Source organism: Apis cerana, linkage group LG10 (assembly GCF_029169275.1).
Source record: "Apis cerana isolate GH-2021 linkage group LG10, AcerK_1.0, whole genome shotgun sequence".
In the NCBI taxonomy this organism is placed as follows: domain Eukaryota; kingdom Metazoa; phylum Arthropoda; class Insecta; order Hymenoptera; family Apidae; genus Apis; species Apis cerana.
Window position 1 is genome coordinate 12,128,535 of NC_083861.1, and position 17,310 is coordinate 12,145,844.

Genomic DNA, 17,310 nt, shown 5'->3' on the forward strand with positions numbered 1-17,310 from the left:
TGTTTAACGAAGAATTTTTTATATTTAAAAGATTATACGTAGAACATCAAATTTCTGACTTTCTTATGTTTTTTTTTTACTTCTTTTTTAAACTATTATAAATATATAATTAATTTTTAAAATGTAAAAATTTGCCTTTTCGCATAATCATATTAATGTGTTGTTTCAGCAATATGATCTTGCGGAAAGCAAATGTTAACTGCTGATACTATGTATATAAAAATGCTTAGTTAACAGGATTTTAATATTCAAATTTTTAATTATTTTTTAAATATATTCCTGATTTATCATCGAAAAATTAAAATTGTATATGTATTATTGATAACATATATATAACGTACTTACTGACAAAAATGATCAAAGTAGATTAAAATTGAAATTTAATATAAAATTTATCAAATGCTTGCTAAGAATGATTTATTTAAAAGTTATAATTGATTTTTTCGTTTCACAGCTTCAAGAATTTATTAAAAAACTTTATAAAATTAATTTTATATTTTAAATTTCAAGATATTTAATCCGGATTATTTATGAATAGAAGTAGATACTAAATAGATAGCAGGTTGAAAAAAGTATATAATTATAAATTTTATTTTGGATAAATGATAGAAAACACAATTAATATTGTAAAAAAATCTATTTCTCTGGAAAATCCTCTCTATATAATAGATATATAAAAACATTATAAAGTTGAATTTTTAATTAAATTCTATTTTTTTTTTTTATATGTAGATATATTTCAATAGAGTATTAAGATATCAGAAAAATAAATACCTTGTAAAAAAGTAAATCTCGGTATTTAAATATGTTACTAATCAAATGAATGTAAAATGTTTTATCGTTAAACGTTATTTGTAAGCAAGTAAAAATATACGATATAATTATACTCAGTATAACATATTGCATTTTCTCGATTAGATTACAGATTAAACTAGTTTCAATTGCGTGACTTTTTTTGCTTAGCACAGTTTAAGTCTTAAATAATAATATTAATTTTTATATTTAAAAAAAAAAAAGTTTAATCAGTATAAAAACGATAACGTTTTTAAATACTTAAATAATCCTTACTTAAAGTTCTATATATTTTTTTATATTTTATCGTTATATATTATAATTGTACTATTTATAATTGTACTTAATGAATACAGATAGCAGATTTAATCATTATCGATAAAAATATCAACAAATTTTTCATATAACGCGATAAAAGTGTGAAATCGACGATTCACTTATTGCAAATACTTACAAATACTTTTATGATTCATTGCACGCTGAAACGCGTGAAGTATGCAACTTGTTACATATACTTTTTATGACGAGTACAAGTACTTAGTCAATGAAATCTCAAAGAAGGAAAATCTTCGATTATTAATTTAATATCGCGATGTTGTCTGACGTTTAATGATATCTTCGAAGTAACTCTTGATTATGATACTTATAATATCATTATGTATATCACATCCATGCAGTTATACGAGATTCACTCGTACATAATAAATATAAATTATAAATACATCTATGAATTATCAAATAGTATTTTATATTAAAGTTACACAAGAATGTTGTTACAGTTAGATAAAAGTAAATCAATTTTTGCATAAATTATTCGACAGACAGTTCCATGCAAACTAATAATTAAGTAAAATCGTGCCAATATATATTATCACGTTATTATTTTTGCAATAACGTCATATTATTCAAAACAATTAATTCAAAATATATTCAGACAAATAAAATTTACCATCTCGTCCAATTTTCTGATTCATCTTCTCGACCAACACGAATTTCGATAAAAGAAGAAACTAAAATAATAAAATACTAAAATTCGATTTGTTCATCCTTTCTCTCGAATCGCCGACAGTTGCGTGCACCGCTTCGGCATTTTTATACCGTGTATCAATTTATACACGAGTATATCGGATGCTTAAAGTTGGGCAGTCTGCTACACTGGCCGCAACACTGTAACGCGGAACTGTCGGAAATTGACCAGAGACCACCTCCGGAAAGTTAAAATCGGGCGTATCGGGTAAGGCGGGTAGCGTTCATAAGTTTCGTATTGCTGTATTTTAACCTACTTCTCCGTTCTGGTGAAATGGAACGAGGGCAGTTTTCATGACCAGTGGAAAGGCAGTAGTGCTGCATCAGAATCGATTTTAACATATATCTATCTTTTAGGGCGTCAAATTAATCCTAACTCCACTTTGTCCCAAATTTCTTCTTTCTTTATCTTCTTCCCCATAGATACATTTTATCCCTATGCTATATTGTATTATATTGTACTTGTTCATTGGTCGAACAATCACGTGTGAAATACGCGTACTTGGATGAAAAGATACGCGACACCTGACGACGTTTATCAAATTAATTGGAGTAATTTTAGATACGATTGAAAAAATATACCAAAATGTATTTCTCTTTGACGATGATTTTTACAATTATCTCGCAATTATTTTCGTCTTTGAAATATATATATACGTATATTATATTTTTATATTACGTAATGTAACAATTATCTATGAAAGATACGTGGTGTAAATTTATAAATTTCTATACGGTTTATTTTAGACTTTGTTTTTCTAAAGGCAAGAGAAATTACTGCCAGAGGCAATATTCATTTGTAAAGAATCTGTCTCGCAGTCGTAAAGAGAATCTTTCTTAAATATTCCGTACAATAGAGCATTTTATTATTAGAGCATTGCACATCCTAATTACAGCCAACTTATCTCAAGTTTTTTATCAAAGCTTTGTCCATTTTCTTTTTTTTTTTACATTCGTCGTAAACCACATCTCCACCGTTAAATTTCTAAATTTGATTTAGAATCAAACCGAATTATTATTCGCAGAATTTAGACGTTATAAATTAATCAAGATCGCACTTTCCAACTCGATATTATTAATTAAGTTCCTTCAACGATGTATCAAATAATCAATTGATTCTTATTAATTTAGACACACTGAGAACATCTGGCAATATCTAAATAAGTATTTGTAAAATGTTAAATCAATATCTTCTGGACGATTTTCTATTTTTTTTGAACTTTTTATTAAATATTTGGGACATTATTATTCTCAGTAAACACGAATGCTAATTAATGTACGCTACTTGACAAACGGAGCAATGCTTGATATGCGGTTATATTTATCGTTCCGGAAAATAGAAAATGAGATATACGGTGCATAATACCGTCAACTTCTTGACACGCAGTATTGACAGCAGTAAAATAACGAATGCCCCCTCTCTACGATGTACATACCGATTGTCAGATAATAAATAGACATTGAAATTATTACTTAAATATTCTATAATAAAATATACATAAGTCATTCGACAATAACAATTGAGAAATACTCTTTACTGGAATATTCTAATATCGCAAAGAAGAAAAAAAAATGGGGAAAAAGTTTTTTGGAGGGTAGCAATTTTTATTTAAACGAAATATAGAGAGGAAATTGAAGGATAAAATTAACATTGATTGAAATTGTTGTATAATATAAGCCAAATATACTTATATTGAAAGCTGAAAGGAACAATGCTATCTTTTACCTTATATCGTTTGTTCTGCAGCCCTTGTGGGGTTGAATAGACTTTCAGCTGACTAAAGCAGGAAACATGAAATGAAACAAATGCTTTTATGTTTCAGACATTCAGACATGGGTTTCCACATCAGCCGACAGCAGTGGCATTCGATCCAATTCAAAGGCTTCTTGCTATTGGCACTAAATCAGGATCTCTTAGAATGTATCCTTTTTTTAACATTAATACGCTCAATTTGAGATCAGGTAAATGGGTACTGGTTTCACAAAGATTCCTCATAAATCTTCATTTTCTTTTCGTTCTTCGACCCCTTTCTCTCTCTCTCTCTTCACTTATTCGTTTTATTCGCGATGATTGAAAATTAATAATATAAAAAAAGAAAAATATCAATCAAAATATATTAAGGACTTATTACGATAATCTTCCTTTCAAAGAAAAAAGAAAAGTTTATTATTTTTTCGATTACCTTTCTCTCTCGATTTCGAGAAATTTTTCAAGAAATAACATTTGAATGGATTAATTAACACGGTGCTGCTGGTTTATGGTTCGTCAACCGTGTGTTCTTTCACGTGGCTGCTTTTATTGGTCTATTCCGACTAAAGAGTTATCAGGTAGTGAATGCTCATCACAGCTCGATAAGCTTCCTAGTCGCCATCGAGACAGGTAGTTGCGACAAAGTAACTACTTTCATCCGAACGATGCGCTTTATTGCTCGATAAAATCTCTCTGTAAAGAATCGATCCTGCATCTATGAAGAATGCAGAAAATCAATGCTCGTGCACGACAAGCCAGAAGTAAAATTATAACGGTGCTTCTATCTCTCTGTAGAGATAGAAAGCGAGGCGTGATTTATTTAAAATCCCTGTTAATTGTGTTAGTTATTGTTGATAAATCGGCAATATTTCCTTGATTAAAACGATAAAACAGTTTGGGCCGGCCAGGTGTAGATGCACACGTCAAACACGAAGGATGTACAGCGGTGATACAATTACAATTTTTAATCAACGAGGGGGCATTGGTTTCCGCCACTGCGGATGACACGTTACATCTATGGAATTTTCGGCAGAAAATACCACAGGTTGTGCAGAGTCTAAAGTTCCAGAGAGAAAGGTCAGTTTTTTTACTAAATATACGATTTCTTTTTCGATAAAATTTTTATTCCGCATTCCTGATAATCAACGATACTAATTTATTCCCCCCCCTTTTTTTTATACTAAATAAAAAGAAAAAAAAAGAAACAGAAATATAATAAACTCGACGCAACGAACGTTTTTAAAAGTATTCGTTAAAATTTTACGTAATTTGCGCGTAACGTAGTTGTAATATATTCTGTATATTTCAAACAGAATAACGTGCATTCACCTACCATTGCAAAGTAAATGGCTGTACGTCGGTACGGAACGAGGGAACATTCATGTACTCCATATCGAAACATTTGTCCTTTCTGGATATGTAATTAATTGGAACAAGGCTATCGAAGTGTGAGTATGCAAATATCTTTCTATGTAAATGTATAACATTAATTATATTATAATTATATTATAACAATTGTGTTATACGTACATATGTAGAATAAACAACGCGAGCAACACACATTTTCAATTTGTAATTCTGTTCGAAGCTGCTATTGTTACTACTCTATTATACTTTTGATAAATTATAAAATTTTATAATTATAAAATAGGCAGTGTATTAAATAGTATATATGTATATATATATATACTATTTAAATTTCTTTCACGTACAATTTTAATTAATTAAATTATTTCCGTGACAATGTAGAAATAATAAATTTTTAAATTTTATGATTAAAATACCGTTAATAAGTAAATTAAGATACGTATAATTTTGAAAAAAAAAATATTTTAGAATTCGGTATTAAATATGTTTTCAAAAAGATGAGTGAGATTAGAATTAAGGAATATAATTTGTAATCATAAGTACGTCATATTAGAATGTGTGAATATGTATAATGTGTGAATGTATAGAGGGAACATTAATCCGTAGAACAATATTGTATATAGGATCAATTTTAAAACATGTATTATCGATCGTTGAAGTTTATTTAAAAAACAAAAGGGTTTAAAGAGGGAATGAAAATACAAGTAGATTGAAATTAAATTTTTAAGTGGGAGAAAAGTGATCAAGAAAGTGGTCAGTGTGAATAACACATGTGAATCTTTAATGAATACTTGGTAAAAAATTTTTCAATGGGTTGTTGATTAGCCAAGAAGGATGGGAAATAATGTTACTTCGTAGAGATTAAATTTTAAAATTAAATATAATATAAAAATAATATTATTTTAAATGTAAAATCTGATGCATTGATTCTAAACGATTTAACGTATCCTATATTAATTATTATTATTTATGACGTTAATACTTTTTAAGTTTCATCCATTCTTCCTTACTCGAGATTTTACTTTAATATGGAATAGATATTATCAGCTTTCTTGATATCACGATAATGTTATAGATACATATTATAGAATATTTCTAATTTGTTTATTCTTTTCCTTTTTTTTTTACTTTTTTCTCTCTCTAAAAACTTCGTTTCAGGATTTTTACGAGATAACATGTATTTATTATGTATACGTTACGCATTAAGCACAAGCACAGCTTTCATTGTATTTTGTGCATCTATTTTAATTTCTTGTTTCAATTCTTTTATTTTTTTATTTTTTTCGTGTTGTTGTAATTAGATTACGATTACATACTGTATGTATTCTAATTCGTACGAGGCATACTAACAGATACGTTTGTTTGGAAAGAGCCGAAGTGCAGAGAAGCATAAAGTCAACTTACCAAGCTTAAACGAAATCAAGTATTTTTCCAAAAGAACGTTGTTCATGCACAATTGGTTTGGAATTGGTTGGTAAAAATGATTACTCGAATACTCTTCTTTTTTTTCTTTTTTTCAAAAAAGTGATACACGTATGTTCGAGTATTATGCAAATTAATCCTATAAGTAGGCATATAAATTACGTATGCGAACACGTTACATATACATTGATACAACAGCGCATACTTACAATTACACATACACGCACACGTATATAATATATGTATATATATTTTCCAGATCTAGAAAGACCCATCCTGGTGCTGTAGTACACTTGAGTGATAATCCTTTAGATTTGAGCAAGGTACGCGTGTTTTTTGAGTACGTTTTATTTTGCATTATTCTCCATCCTTACCATGACGTCATACCTTACATTTTTTAATATATTATGTCGAATTATGAAGCGAAATCATGATGTTAGGATATATATATATATATATTCTCAAGATTCATTTTAACATATATATTTTTTATAAATCCTTCTTTAGGGTGTTGATTGTAACAAGACTGAGAAGTGTGTGCTTGCATGTTGTGTGTGTGCATGCGTGCATGCTATTACTGTCGTACAAAATGATTTAACGAAATTATTTCTTTCTGATAGAATCGTATCGTTTAATTTGTTACTAATATACGTGTGTTATGCAGATGGAAAGGTAATGGGATAATTTTATTATATTTTTATTCGACGTACTAATGCCACGAAAATTAGTTTTTCTTTATCTGGTAATCGTTTAATTTTAATTTTACGTATTATAAAATTCGTTCGAAACAACGAAAATGCAGATATAAATTTAAATATATTATATCGTCGATCGACAATCAATCGATATTTGTCGATAGTTCTCTGTGATTGAACTTGTAACTTTCTTTTTCTCCTCTTTTCTTTTCATTTTTCTTCTTACTTTTTTTATTTTTTTATATTTAGACGTTAATATTTATTTTAATTAATTCTACAATTAAAATGCATCGTATCTTCTTTGTTTCGTTTGCATTTTTAAATCCCATTACATTTATGTCGCTTTAACAATGCATAATGGTGTTGCGTTAGTCACAGAATATATAAAGAGCTTAATAAAAATTTATCTCGCAATCATGATCACTCATCTTTTTATACATTTTACACAAGCTCATCATTAATATAATTATATCGATATCAGAATTAATATATGTATATACGTATGTATATTATGTAAATTGGACTTGGTTTTTATTTTTTAATGTTAAAATTTCTCTATCTCATTTCATGGGATCATTCCAATCTATGTAAAGATTTTCATATTGCATACGTTTTGCGTATTTTACACGAATAATTATACGTTCAGCAACAAATGTGTTATCTAAAAATTTAAGGGATGATTTAAGAGAATAAAATAAGAATAGAAAAACGTTATATTTTCGGCTTTATTTTTAATCGAGGATATATCAACGAAAATATTCATAGGTATCGATAAATTTCTCTGTACGAACGAATATAGAGAAAGAAGGAGACTAACTCGAATCCGAACGGTAGTTTAATTCATATATATATATATATATATCTAGAAAAGAAGACTACGATTGAAGATTACGATTTAAAGACTTTTTTTCTTTTTTTTTTTTTACGAAACTCATAAAATTTCTTCGATTAATCAAGACAAATAAACTCGAATTAGATGGAAATAGAAGTAAAATAATCCAACTTGAAGCAAAGGATGAGATTAAGATAATTTTTGAAATAAATTTAAAATATATAAACCCATCATTAATAATAAGATGGTATTATACATTCTATTACAAATTATTTTAAAACTCGATGAAATCGTATTAAAATTAAGAAAAACTTTAACCGCTATAATTCCGAAGATAGCGTTTCCCGATCAATGGATGAAAGACCATTAGAAGCGCCAAACTTTGCTCTTTAAAACGCCTTTTCGTTTATCTCGATACGACTCGCCGTTCCCGAGATATCGTCGCATAAAGAAAAGGTAATTTTTAATCATCTACCTTAAACCCGATTATTAAACGTTATTAAAATTACGAGAAATTTGGATCGCTATAACTCGAAAGACAGAGATTCCCGGCCAATGGACGAAGGATCGTTAGAACCGCGCAACTCTCTCCTTTAAAACGCTTTTTCATTTATCTCGATACGATTATCGGTTGCCGAGATATCTTAGTGCGAAGAAAAGAGTAATTTTTAATCGTTTACTATCTTCGCCCTTGCTCGGATCTTTCGCTCGCATTCTATTCCAACTGCGGACAAACGGCAGACATGCGGGAAACCGTAGTACTCGGATAGAAGAATATAGGTCACTGGATTCAGCGGGCCCATTCATAACCTTTACACCGTCTTGAGCATTGCGGACGCTTCGAGTCTTTATCTTTATCTCGGTGACCGATTGAGATATCGGGATAAAACAAAAAGTGACTTGATGATTTTTTTTCTATTTCTTGAATGAACCCTCGAATAGGCAACGTGTATCTGGAGAATCTGATATCTCAGAGAAGAAAAGAGAGAGATAATAGACATGTGCACGTAGATTGAATTCGTGCGTGAAAATAAAAATAATAATAATAATAATAATTTCTCTCGATTGTTAATATTAATATTTTCGAATAAAATAAATTACTGCACGTGATTTCGTTTAATTTAAATTTCATTCGCGAAAATGGAAATTAATTTTAATTTCAACGAATCGTAAAATATATCGGCAGGAAATATAAGGACGGCGTTTTAAAATTATTTTTTCGAAGATATTCCATTGTGCCGGATGTCCATTTTTATATATATATATATATATATATTACTCATAATTTACAATTTCAAACACAATACAAATTTCAAAGAAGTCATCGATTGTTGCATTTAAAATAATATTAAATTTTGTGACTCATTCCGCACTACATATTTTCATATTTGTTCTTGTTGTGTGTACGTAATTTGTATTATAAATTATATCGATGTATCATGAAGATGAGATTTTATTATTAAAATTAATATATATATGTAACATTTATTTGTTAGAATAGGTAATTCGCAAGATAAATTATATTACCTTACCTCCAAGATAACCTTTTTTTTTTTTTTTATCATCCGTTTAATCTTTGATTTCAGATGCTGATAGGATACGAGTCGGGACAAATAGTTTTTTGGGACTTGAAGACGAAAAATGCGGATTACAGATGCCAAAGCGACGTACCTTTGAGATCGATATCTTGGCACCACGAGGGTAAACAGTTTATGTGTAGTCATACCGATGGCTCCCTGTCAACGTGGACAGTGCGTCAATTAAAACCAACGAATATAACGTATCCACACGGTAAGAAATTTTCTCCTTTTATTTTTTCATTTTTACACTATAAAATATATATTTTTATTCTCGGTAAGTATCTACATCGTAAACTACCCCCTCCACGTTATTTCGACTCGAAGAGTGTTTCGACGGTGTAAATCATTTAAACTGCTACGCATTGTGTACTTCATTTTCATCATTTAATATCTCGTTACAGCGAAAACTACGAAAGACGGCGAGCCAGAACCTTGTAAACTGATACAAAAGGTTGAGTGGAAGCTATCAAGATCGGGGTAAGATTTCTTCAATTTTTCTTCTAAATATTTTCCACCACCATTTCGCGCGATTAAAAATAGTGTGTACTGTTCTGATTAATTTAGGGAAGCGTACGTTATATTTTCCGGTGGTTTAGCCTACGACACGACTGGCCGAACTCCAAGTATAACGGTGATACATGGGAAAACTACCACCGTGCTAGAAATGGAGCACAACGTGATAGACTTTATAACGCTCTGCGAAAATCCATGGACCAGTGGTACATATAAATCGATTTCTCTTTCTTCGTTCAGTCGTTCTTAAAAAAATTCCAGATGATCCTTCAACGAGATGTTCTTTTTCTATAATGATGAACGATTAATCCCTTCTACAGATTATCAAGATCCATACGCCGTTGTGGTTCTACTACAAAACGACTTGGTTGTGATAGATTTATTAACTCCCGGATTCCCGTGTTTCGAGAATCCATATCCAATGGACATACACGAATCACCCGTCACGTGTTGCGCGTATTTCGCGGACTGTCCATCGGATCTAGTGCCAGCGTTTTATTCGGTCGGGTCCAAGTCTCAAAAGAAGACTGGATTCAGCGAGAAGGATTGGCCAATATCTGGCGGTGAATGGAGCTCGAGCTCCAGCGGTTACAATGAAATTATTTTGACCGGGTAAGCTTTTGGGAAAAGAAATAATGGAAATATTTAGATTCCAATTCCAATAGAAGATTGTATATAACGAAACACGTCTCGTTTTCCTTTCAGCCACGCTGACGGCAGTATAAAATTTTGGGACGCGTCAGCAGGCACGCTACAAGTCCTTTATAAATTAAAGACGGCGAAACTTTTTGAAAAAGGTAGAGCGCGTAGTTTAGATTCGGAGGAGGATCCTTTAGCGATACAACTCATCTTCCTTTGCCCCGAGAGTCGGAAATTGGCTATTGCGGGAAGCGGAAGACACGTTGTCTTGTTTAAATTCAAAAAGGTCGAGAGTATGTCCGAGGTGGTGGTAAGTAATTAATTTTTCTATCCGTAAAAATCGATGATAAAGTTGATTATCGTAACGCTTCTTCACATTTTTCGTAATTTAAATTTATATAATTCAAACGATATCGCAACGTAATCGTAATAATCGTTAAATTGGAATTCGCTCTAGACTCTGGAGATATCGCTGACAGCCGACCCGGTTAAGGAAGTGGAAAGCTCATCCGATCATGATTCTCCGGCTGGCAATACTTCGGGAAGTAGCGAGTCGAAAAATAACGAGTCGAGCCAATCGCTCAAAATTAAGACCGGTTTACAGAAGAGAGCCGCCGGTTTCCAGGCGACCCTAGTTTGCTTAACGGTTACTAATAGCGGGGAACAAGCTGAAAATATAACAGCCCTCAGTTTGAACTCTTCGTACGGTTTGTGAGTATTTGAAATCTGATGTAATATTTGAGAAAGTATTTTCAAAAAGAAGAAAAATTCCGTTTACTGTTTTGTTGTTAGAATGGCTTACGGGAACGAGTCTGGCATAGTGATAATAGACATTGTCCAGAAGATCTCTTTGATCGTGTTGAACACCGGCGACATCGGTGGTAACGTGGATCTGTGTCAACGAGTGCTACGCAGCCCGAAACGTCAGGATGAATTGAAACGAGAAAACGAAGACAAAGCGAGGAGTCCTAGTACAGATCAGGTAAAATGTACTTCTTTATTAGACAAAATTGTTTTAAATATTTTAATCGTCTCCCTTCTCATTCTCCTTAACCTTATCCGGCGAAAACATTTTGAAAATTTAATATTTATAATTATTATGCATTTCGCTTTTTCTCTAGATACTAAAATTATTAATAATCTCTATTATTGCATGATTGTAAAGAAAAATTACCGATGATTTGAATGTTCGATTTATCATTTATAAATTTTGTAATTACAAATTTTTTCTTTCTTTTGTAAATATTGAAAACTTCAGTTACTCTCGATACTAAATCGTAAACACTTCAGCTTTGATTACGAGCTATCTATTAAAAGTAGAATTTATCGAATAGTTTTAGATGATACGATACGATACGATGTTTCGAAGAACAGTTTTATAATTGACGATATTGTTTGAAAATTCGATGATCGAATTTTGGTGCTTTCATTGATTTTCTCACGATCGATTCCTAGAAAATAAAGACGAAAAAAAAAGAAAAAATTACTTGATTTATCGAATATCAAAAGTTAATCCGTTTATTTATAATCGTTTTACGTTAATTTATAAGATGGAATTGAATGATAAATAAAAACGACTTTTGGTAAAAATGACAATTAACAATACACCAAACGCCTAATATATATTGATAAGCCGAATCACCCGACTAATTCAATCGAATAAAAATAACGTAGACGGTGTCGGAAATGATTACTCTCAATATATATATATATACATCAACAACGTTTAAAACATATAATTGTGAAATCCATCATTTATGTAAAGTTAAAAATATCAAACATTTGTCAAATTTAAAATTTTCGTTTCGTCGTTTTTTTTTTCTTTTTTTTTTTTTCTTCTTATATCTCATAATTGTCATGCGTTATTTTAATTCATAAGATGCTTCTAACTAACCCATCGTTTCTATATTAGAAATTCTAAATAGTTAAGTAAGTATATAATTATTATATATTATTTTCGTAAATTCCAAGCAGAAAATTATTCGTACGAATAATTTGTTGGATATTTAAAGAAAAAAAAAAAAAACGAGATTTAAACGTTTATTGTAATTCTTTTTTTTTTCCCCGTGAAAAAGTATTGGAATCCTTCGTTTCTCTCAATGATGATAAATTTTATGAAATTAACAATTCACGGAATTATACATTTTATGGGAATCGTTAATATTAAACGTATCGTTAAATATGAAATTTATCCTTTATTTCGTAAATTATTCGATAGACGATGCGCGAAATAATTTTTCTGAAATAATTTTTTTTTATTTTTTTGTTACGATATATTTTTTAATAAGTAATTATTATTATCGAACAATTCAACAACGTTAAAAAAATAATATTTTCTGCTTGGAATCTTAGAGATATTAAAATTTAGCGGAGAAATTTTTTTATCGAATATACGAAATTATACGAATTGTTCGATTTTAAGTAGCAAACGAGAATATTATCGGCAACTAGTGGTCAAACTTGTCATTTTCCGAGAGAATTGAAGTTTAGTTGCGATTTATATTTATATAAATCACTTTTCAATTCAAGATTATTCTTATTATTATTCACATCATGCATCCGAGATCGATCATTCCGACCGATTTATTAGATAAATTTTTACTTTATTTTCCAACGCGTTGCATATTTTTAACGAAGTCACTTTCGTATACACACACATGCACACACACATTTATTTCTTGATAAAGAAACGACGAATCTCTTCATCATATTCATGCTTATTATTGCATTTAATGTTTAGCTAACTATGTGTCTACCCACGTTGAAACAAGTAAGAGCAATACTATTTTTTTCGTTTAAAGAAACAGCTAGATAATTTTATTTTCGTTTGATATGAATATGCGACCATATTGTTGTTATTTTATTGCGAAAAAATGAGCAGAAGTTCGAGAGAGAAGTAGGTAGTTAACTGGTAGATAATTTTTAGCTTTCAATCGTATTTAGAAGTTATCGATCGATGTTAAATACGTAGTAACGAGAAGCAAAACAAGTAACACAGATGATAAATTAGTTTCCTGATAAACCGATGTCCAGTTAATCATATTGTACACTTTGCTTTTAATGATATCCCCATGTAAAAAATTATACACAAGTTTGATCGATTTATTCACACAAACGTTTGGTGTGCATGTACGTATATGGCAGTCAATTCACAACGATACGAATCTATACGATATGATCGAATTAAACGCATATAGTGTATCGTTGAAAAAAAAAAACGCATGAAACAATACCGAATATGCAAAATCGTTCCTTTCTTTTCTTTTTTTTTTTTTTTAAATATCGATAATCAAACGAAACGAAAGTGTCGATTCCTGCTCGTTTCGACTCGATACCCGTTTTTCAAGCATTTCACCTTTTATATATTTGCACGTTTTGCAAATACATATTGTTGCACACATTGTTGACAATTTTTTTTTTATTTACGTTATAATCGTGCTTGTTCACATATGTGTTTTATTGCAAGATTTATTTGTCACGAAAATATCAAAAATAGAAAAAATGTTTTAGAGATATATATAAATAATATTAATTCGAGGCTGCGTGTAAAATTTATTCGTATTATTACGTATATGTATATATCGATATATTCCTATTTTTCATTTCTTTTTTCTTTTTTTTTTCGTACGGATTTTTTAAAAAAGTTATTTATCTTCTGTCTGTAAATTTTTTACATAAAAAGTATTCATTTGAAAATAGGCATTTAATTCGATATTCAAACAAATATTAACTATAATTTATTAGAGAGAATATTTTTATCGTTTATATAAATGTTACCCTTGTACATGCAACATTAAACTTAAACGTTGAGTCTTGTATATTAGAAAATTATTGCTAAAAATGATCGTCACGTATATTTCAAAATGGTTACAAAAATGGTCACATTTTTTTTTTTAGTTAATTATAAATCTTTCTTCTTATAACGATTAACAGAGAACGTAATAAAAAATGTAATTGTGTTAAACGATCTGTATTGTGTTTTATTTATAGTGTTATATTTAGTAGTTTGAATAAATTGCATAATTCACAATAGAGTACATATATAAATTTCCAATTGATTTACTTGTTTTTACGTTGTACATGACAACAAGTAGCAAAGCGATTGCAAACATTTCAGTCGAGTATTACATCAAAGTACCATCCTGCACATCATTAAATTGTAAAAAAAGTAACATCTGACAGTATTTGTATCGTGTTAAAAATTTGGAAAAATACGGTAAGATACTATTTAAAAAGAGTCAATGTATAAGCGATTATTTCTTCTAGTGGTACCTGATTTTAAATAAAATAAAAGTAGTGATTTTAAAAACGCAAATTTATAACGAGAAGTTACGAAATGTTTCAGCTACAGGCATATATCGCCACCGTAAATGACAGCATTAATCAAGTAATGACGATTATAGCAGGTGATTTGAAATAATAAAATAAAAATATACGTATCAGTAATCAAGTAAAAAGTAAAAATTAAAAAGTCGAAGCATTCTATAGAATTCTTAAAAGATATATATATATATATATTTTCTTTTATTTTACTCAATCAATGCGACCAAGAATTCTTTGGAATGTTTTTAATTTGCTTATAACGAGTATATCATATAGTAAGTATAGTGTATAATATATGTATACTGCAGCCAAGTTTGATTAAATTGCTAGATATCTTACGATGGAAAAGAAGACATTATTATTCTTCAAATAATATCGGTGATAAATTCGAACGTTTAACTATTTCTGCTATTTTAAACGATGCGTATACGCTTAGTAAAAAGCTTTGTTAGAGAAGAAATTTATCTGCTATAATTCATTTCATAAAAGAAAAAAAAGAAACCATGCAAGATTTCTTCGCGTTCGTTCAAATATTTCACCCACTTGAAATACGTGCGCACAAAGCGTACACGAATATGAACGAAGGGTATACCATTAAAGTTGTTTAATAATTCAAAAACTATGAAAGATAGCGAAGATTTCCTCGCTGCGAGAAGAACCTTTTTATTCCTTCGGATAAAAGTTCATACGTGAAAAGCTTCGCGTCTCTCGTATCTTTTTTCACCGAGATATTCGCGATATCGCGGCTTTAATAATATAAAACACGTGTCTCGTTAGATATATCTTATAAATCTTGCATGATTTCCATCTTCTTTAATTTTACGTTGGAATAGTTGGGATTTTTTGTTATTAATTAATTACGAGAAATTAAGTTAACTCGAATAACAATACGTATTCATGTTCATCGACTCGTTTCAATAATATTTGGTAAGCAAATTTTTAACGATATGAATTACGAATGGAAAAGAAAAATTGTAGACACCCTCTATGGTATATATATATATATACGTGCATGCTTGTTCAGAAGCCAACTTACTTAAAACGTGACTACCTTCCGTTTCTCTCGAATAGGTTCGATTGTTTTCTTGCTTATAACTATATCCGTTGTTGTCGAGCAAGCGCGTTGTCAAGATTGAATTACGAAGAAGAGAACTCAATATTAAGAGCATTCATATCAGAAAATGACCGAATATTGGAAAAAATCCGATCACACTAGATACATCTTGCAAAAATACGTTTGATCGAGATATATTTGTTTCTATGAGCATCTTAGGTTTTATTCATCGAAATGCAATCTCTATCCCTTGTCTGCACTCTTCATTCTCAACATTTCTCGATAACTGCGTCGTCCATTTGGGAAGTGACAAGTGACTGACCATGCGTTTGCGATATTTTCTTCGTTTGATGATTATAAAAAGCTTTCTTTTCCTTTTGTTTTTTAATTCACAATGAAATTCGTAGATAAATATACGAGTAGTAACGTGTTATCAAGTTATATTACATATATATATATATCTTGCTTGACAAAATTTGACGAGATACGGTGCGGTTATGTAGCGATAAGAAGCGTTAGCAAACACGCAAGCGATATATTGCAACGGTATGTTGCGCGTGTAACGTGTATATATATATATGTATGTATATATATATATATATGTGTGCGTAAGGTGCTTTTAGAATTAGAATTAAAAAAAAATTTTGACGTTTCTCATTTAATACACGAAAAATTAATTTCACTGTGCAAAATCCAACATGGTTAATGATCCGTCAGACTCGTGGGGACACTGGCGCGGAATCTGAAGGATTATTAGGGATGGTGGCCGACAGGGACGGTCAACATTCTCAGAAATGTCCGCCGCCTCGCGGCCACGAATATCAAACTGGGAGCAATAACGATAAGGGAACCGCGGAGGAATCTGTGATTGAGATCAATAAATCTGCGGTTAACGAGGAAGAGTGCGCTAAGAATCATCACGGTTGGAAAGGATTCAATCTGAAGAGGCAGCTCAGCAAGGTTGATCTGAAAATAAAAAGTACTTTCTCGCCGGCTTTGCTCACGTCTCAGAATGGGGTACTTGTATGCTTTTTCGTATTCTTCGATATTCTCTCCTTCTTCTTCTTCTTCTTTTTTTTTTTTTTATCTATTTAGAGACTCTAGAGTCGAGATGTAAGAACAATCCATCTTATGTTTATTTCTCTTTTCAAATTTCTATACTTTTCACCTATATTTTTATAAATTTTCTAAACTTTTGCTCGAATTAAAATGGAAAGGGAAAAAGAAAGGAATACTTAGTAGAGAGGTGGAAAAATCAATAATTAATCAATAACGTTGCTTCTTCGTACGAAGAGAAGATTAGGAATAGACGGGCT

The 17,310-nt window shown here is 30.3% G+C and overlaps 1 protein-coding gene across 14 annotated transcripts in view; it reads left to right on the forward strand.

The window, feature by feature from the left end:
- Nucleotides 1–17,310, forward strand: part of LOC108002221 (syntaxin-binding protein 5) — a 38,338-nt gene that overhangs the window by 3,216 nt on the left and 17,812 nt on the right. For 7 of the 14 annotated variants that reach the window (XR_009831489.1, XM_017063764.2, XM_017063766.2 and 4 more), the window contains exons 2-13: nt 3,642–3,739; nt 4,463–4,645; nt 4,882–5,016; nt 6,618–6,681; nt 9,472–9,676; nt 9,867–9,942; nt 10,030–10,184; nt 10,299–10,590; nt 10,684–10,927; nt 11,075–11,328; nt 11,410–11,599; nt 16,712–17,011. Coding sequence is in view for 13 of the 14 variants with exons in the window: in XM_017063764.2 (XP_016919253.1) it covers nt 3,642–3,739; nt 4,463–4,645; nt 4,882–5,016; nt 6,618–6,681; nt 9,472–9,676; nt 9,867–9,942; nt 10,030–10,184; nt 10,299–10,590; nt 10,684–10,927; nt 11,075–11,328; nt 11,410–11,599; nt 16,712–17,011 (2,196 nt within the window). In the remaining variant the exon portion in view is untranslated. Of the gene's footprint in view, nt 1–3,641; nt 3,740–4,462; nt 4,646–4,879; nt 5,017–6,617; nt 6,682–9,471; nt 9,677–9,866; nt 9,943–10,029; nt 10,185–10,298; nt 10,591–10,683; nt 10,928–11,074; nt 11,329–11,409; nt 11,600–13,357; nt 13,388–16,711; nt 17,012–17,310 lie in introns of those variants that run through there. The other 7 variants (XM_062080677.1, XM_062080679.1, XM_017063769.2 and 4 more) reach the window with 3 other exon arrangements.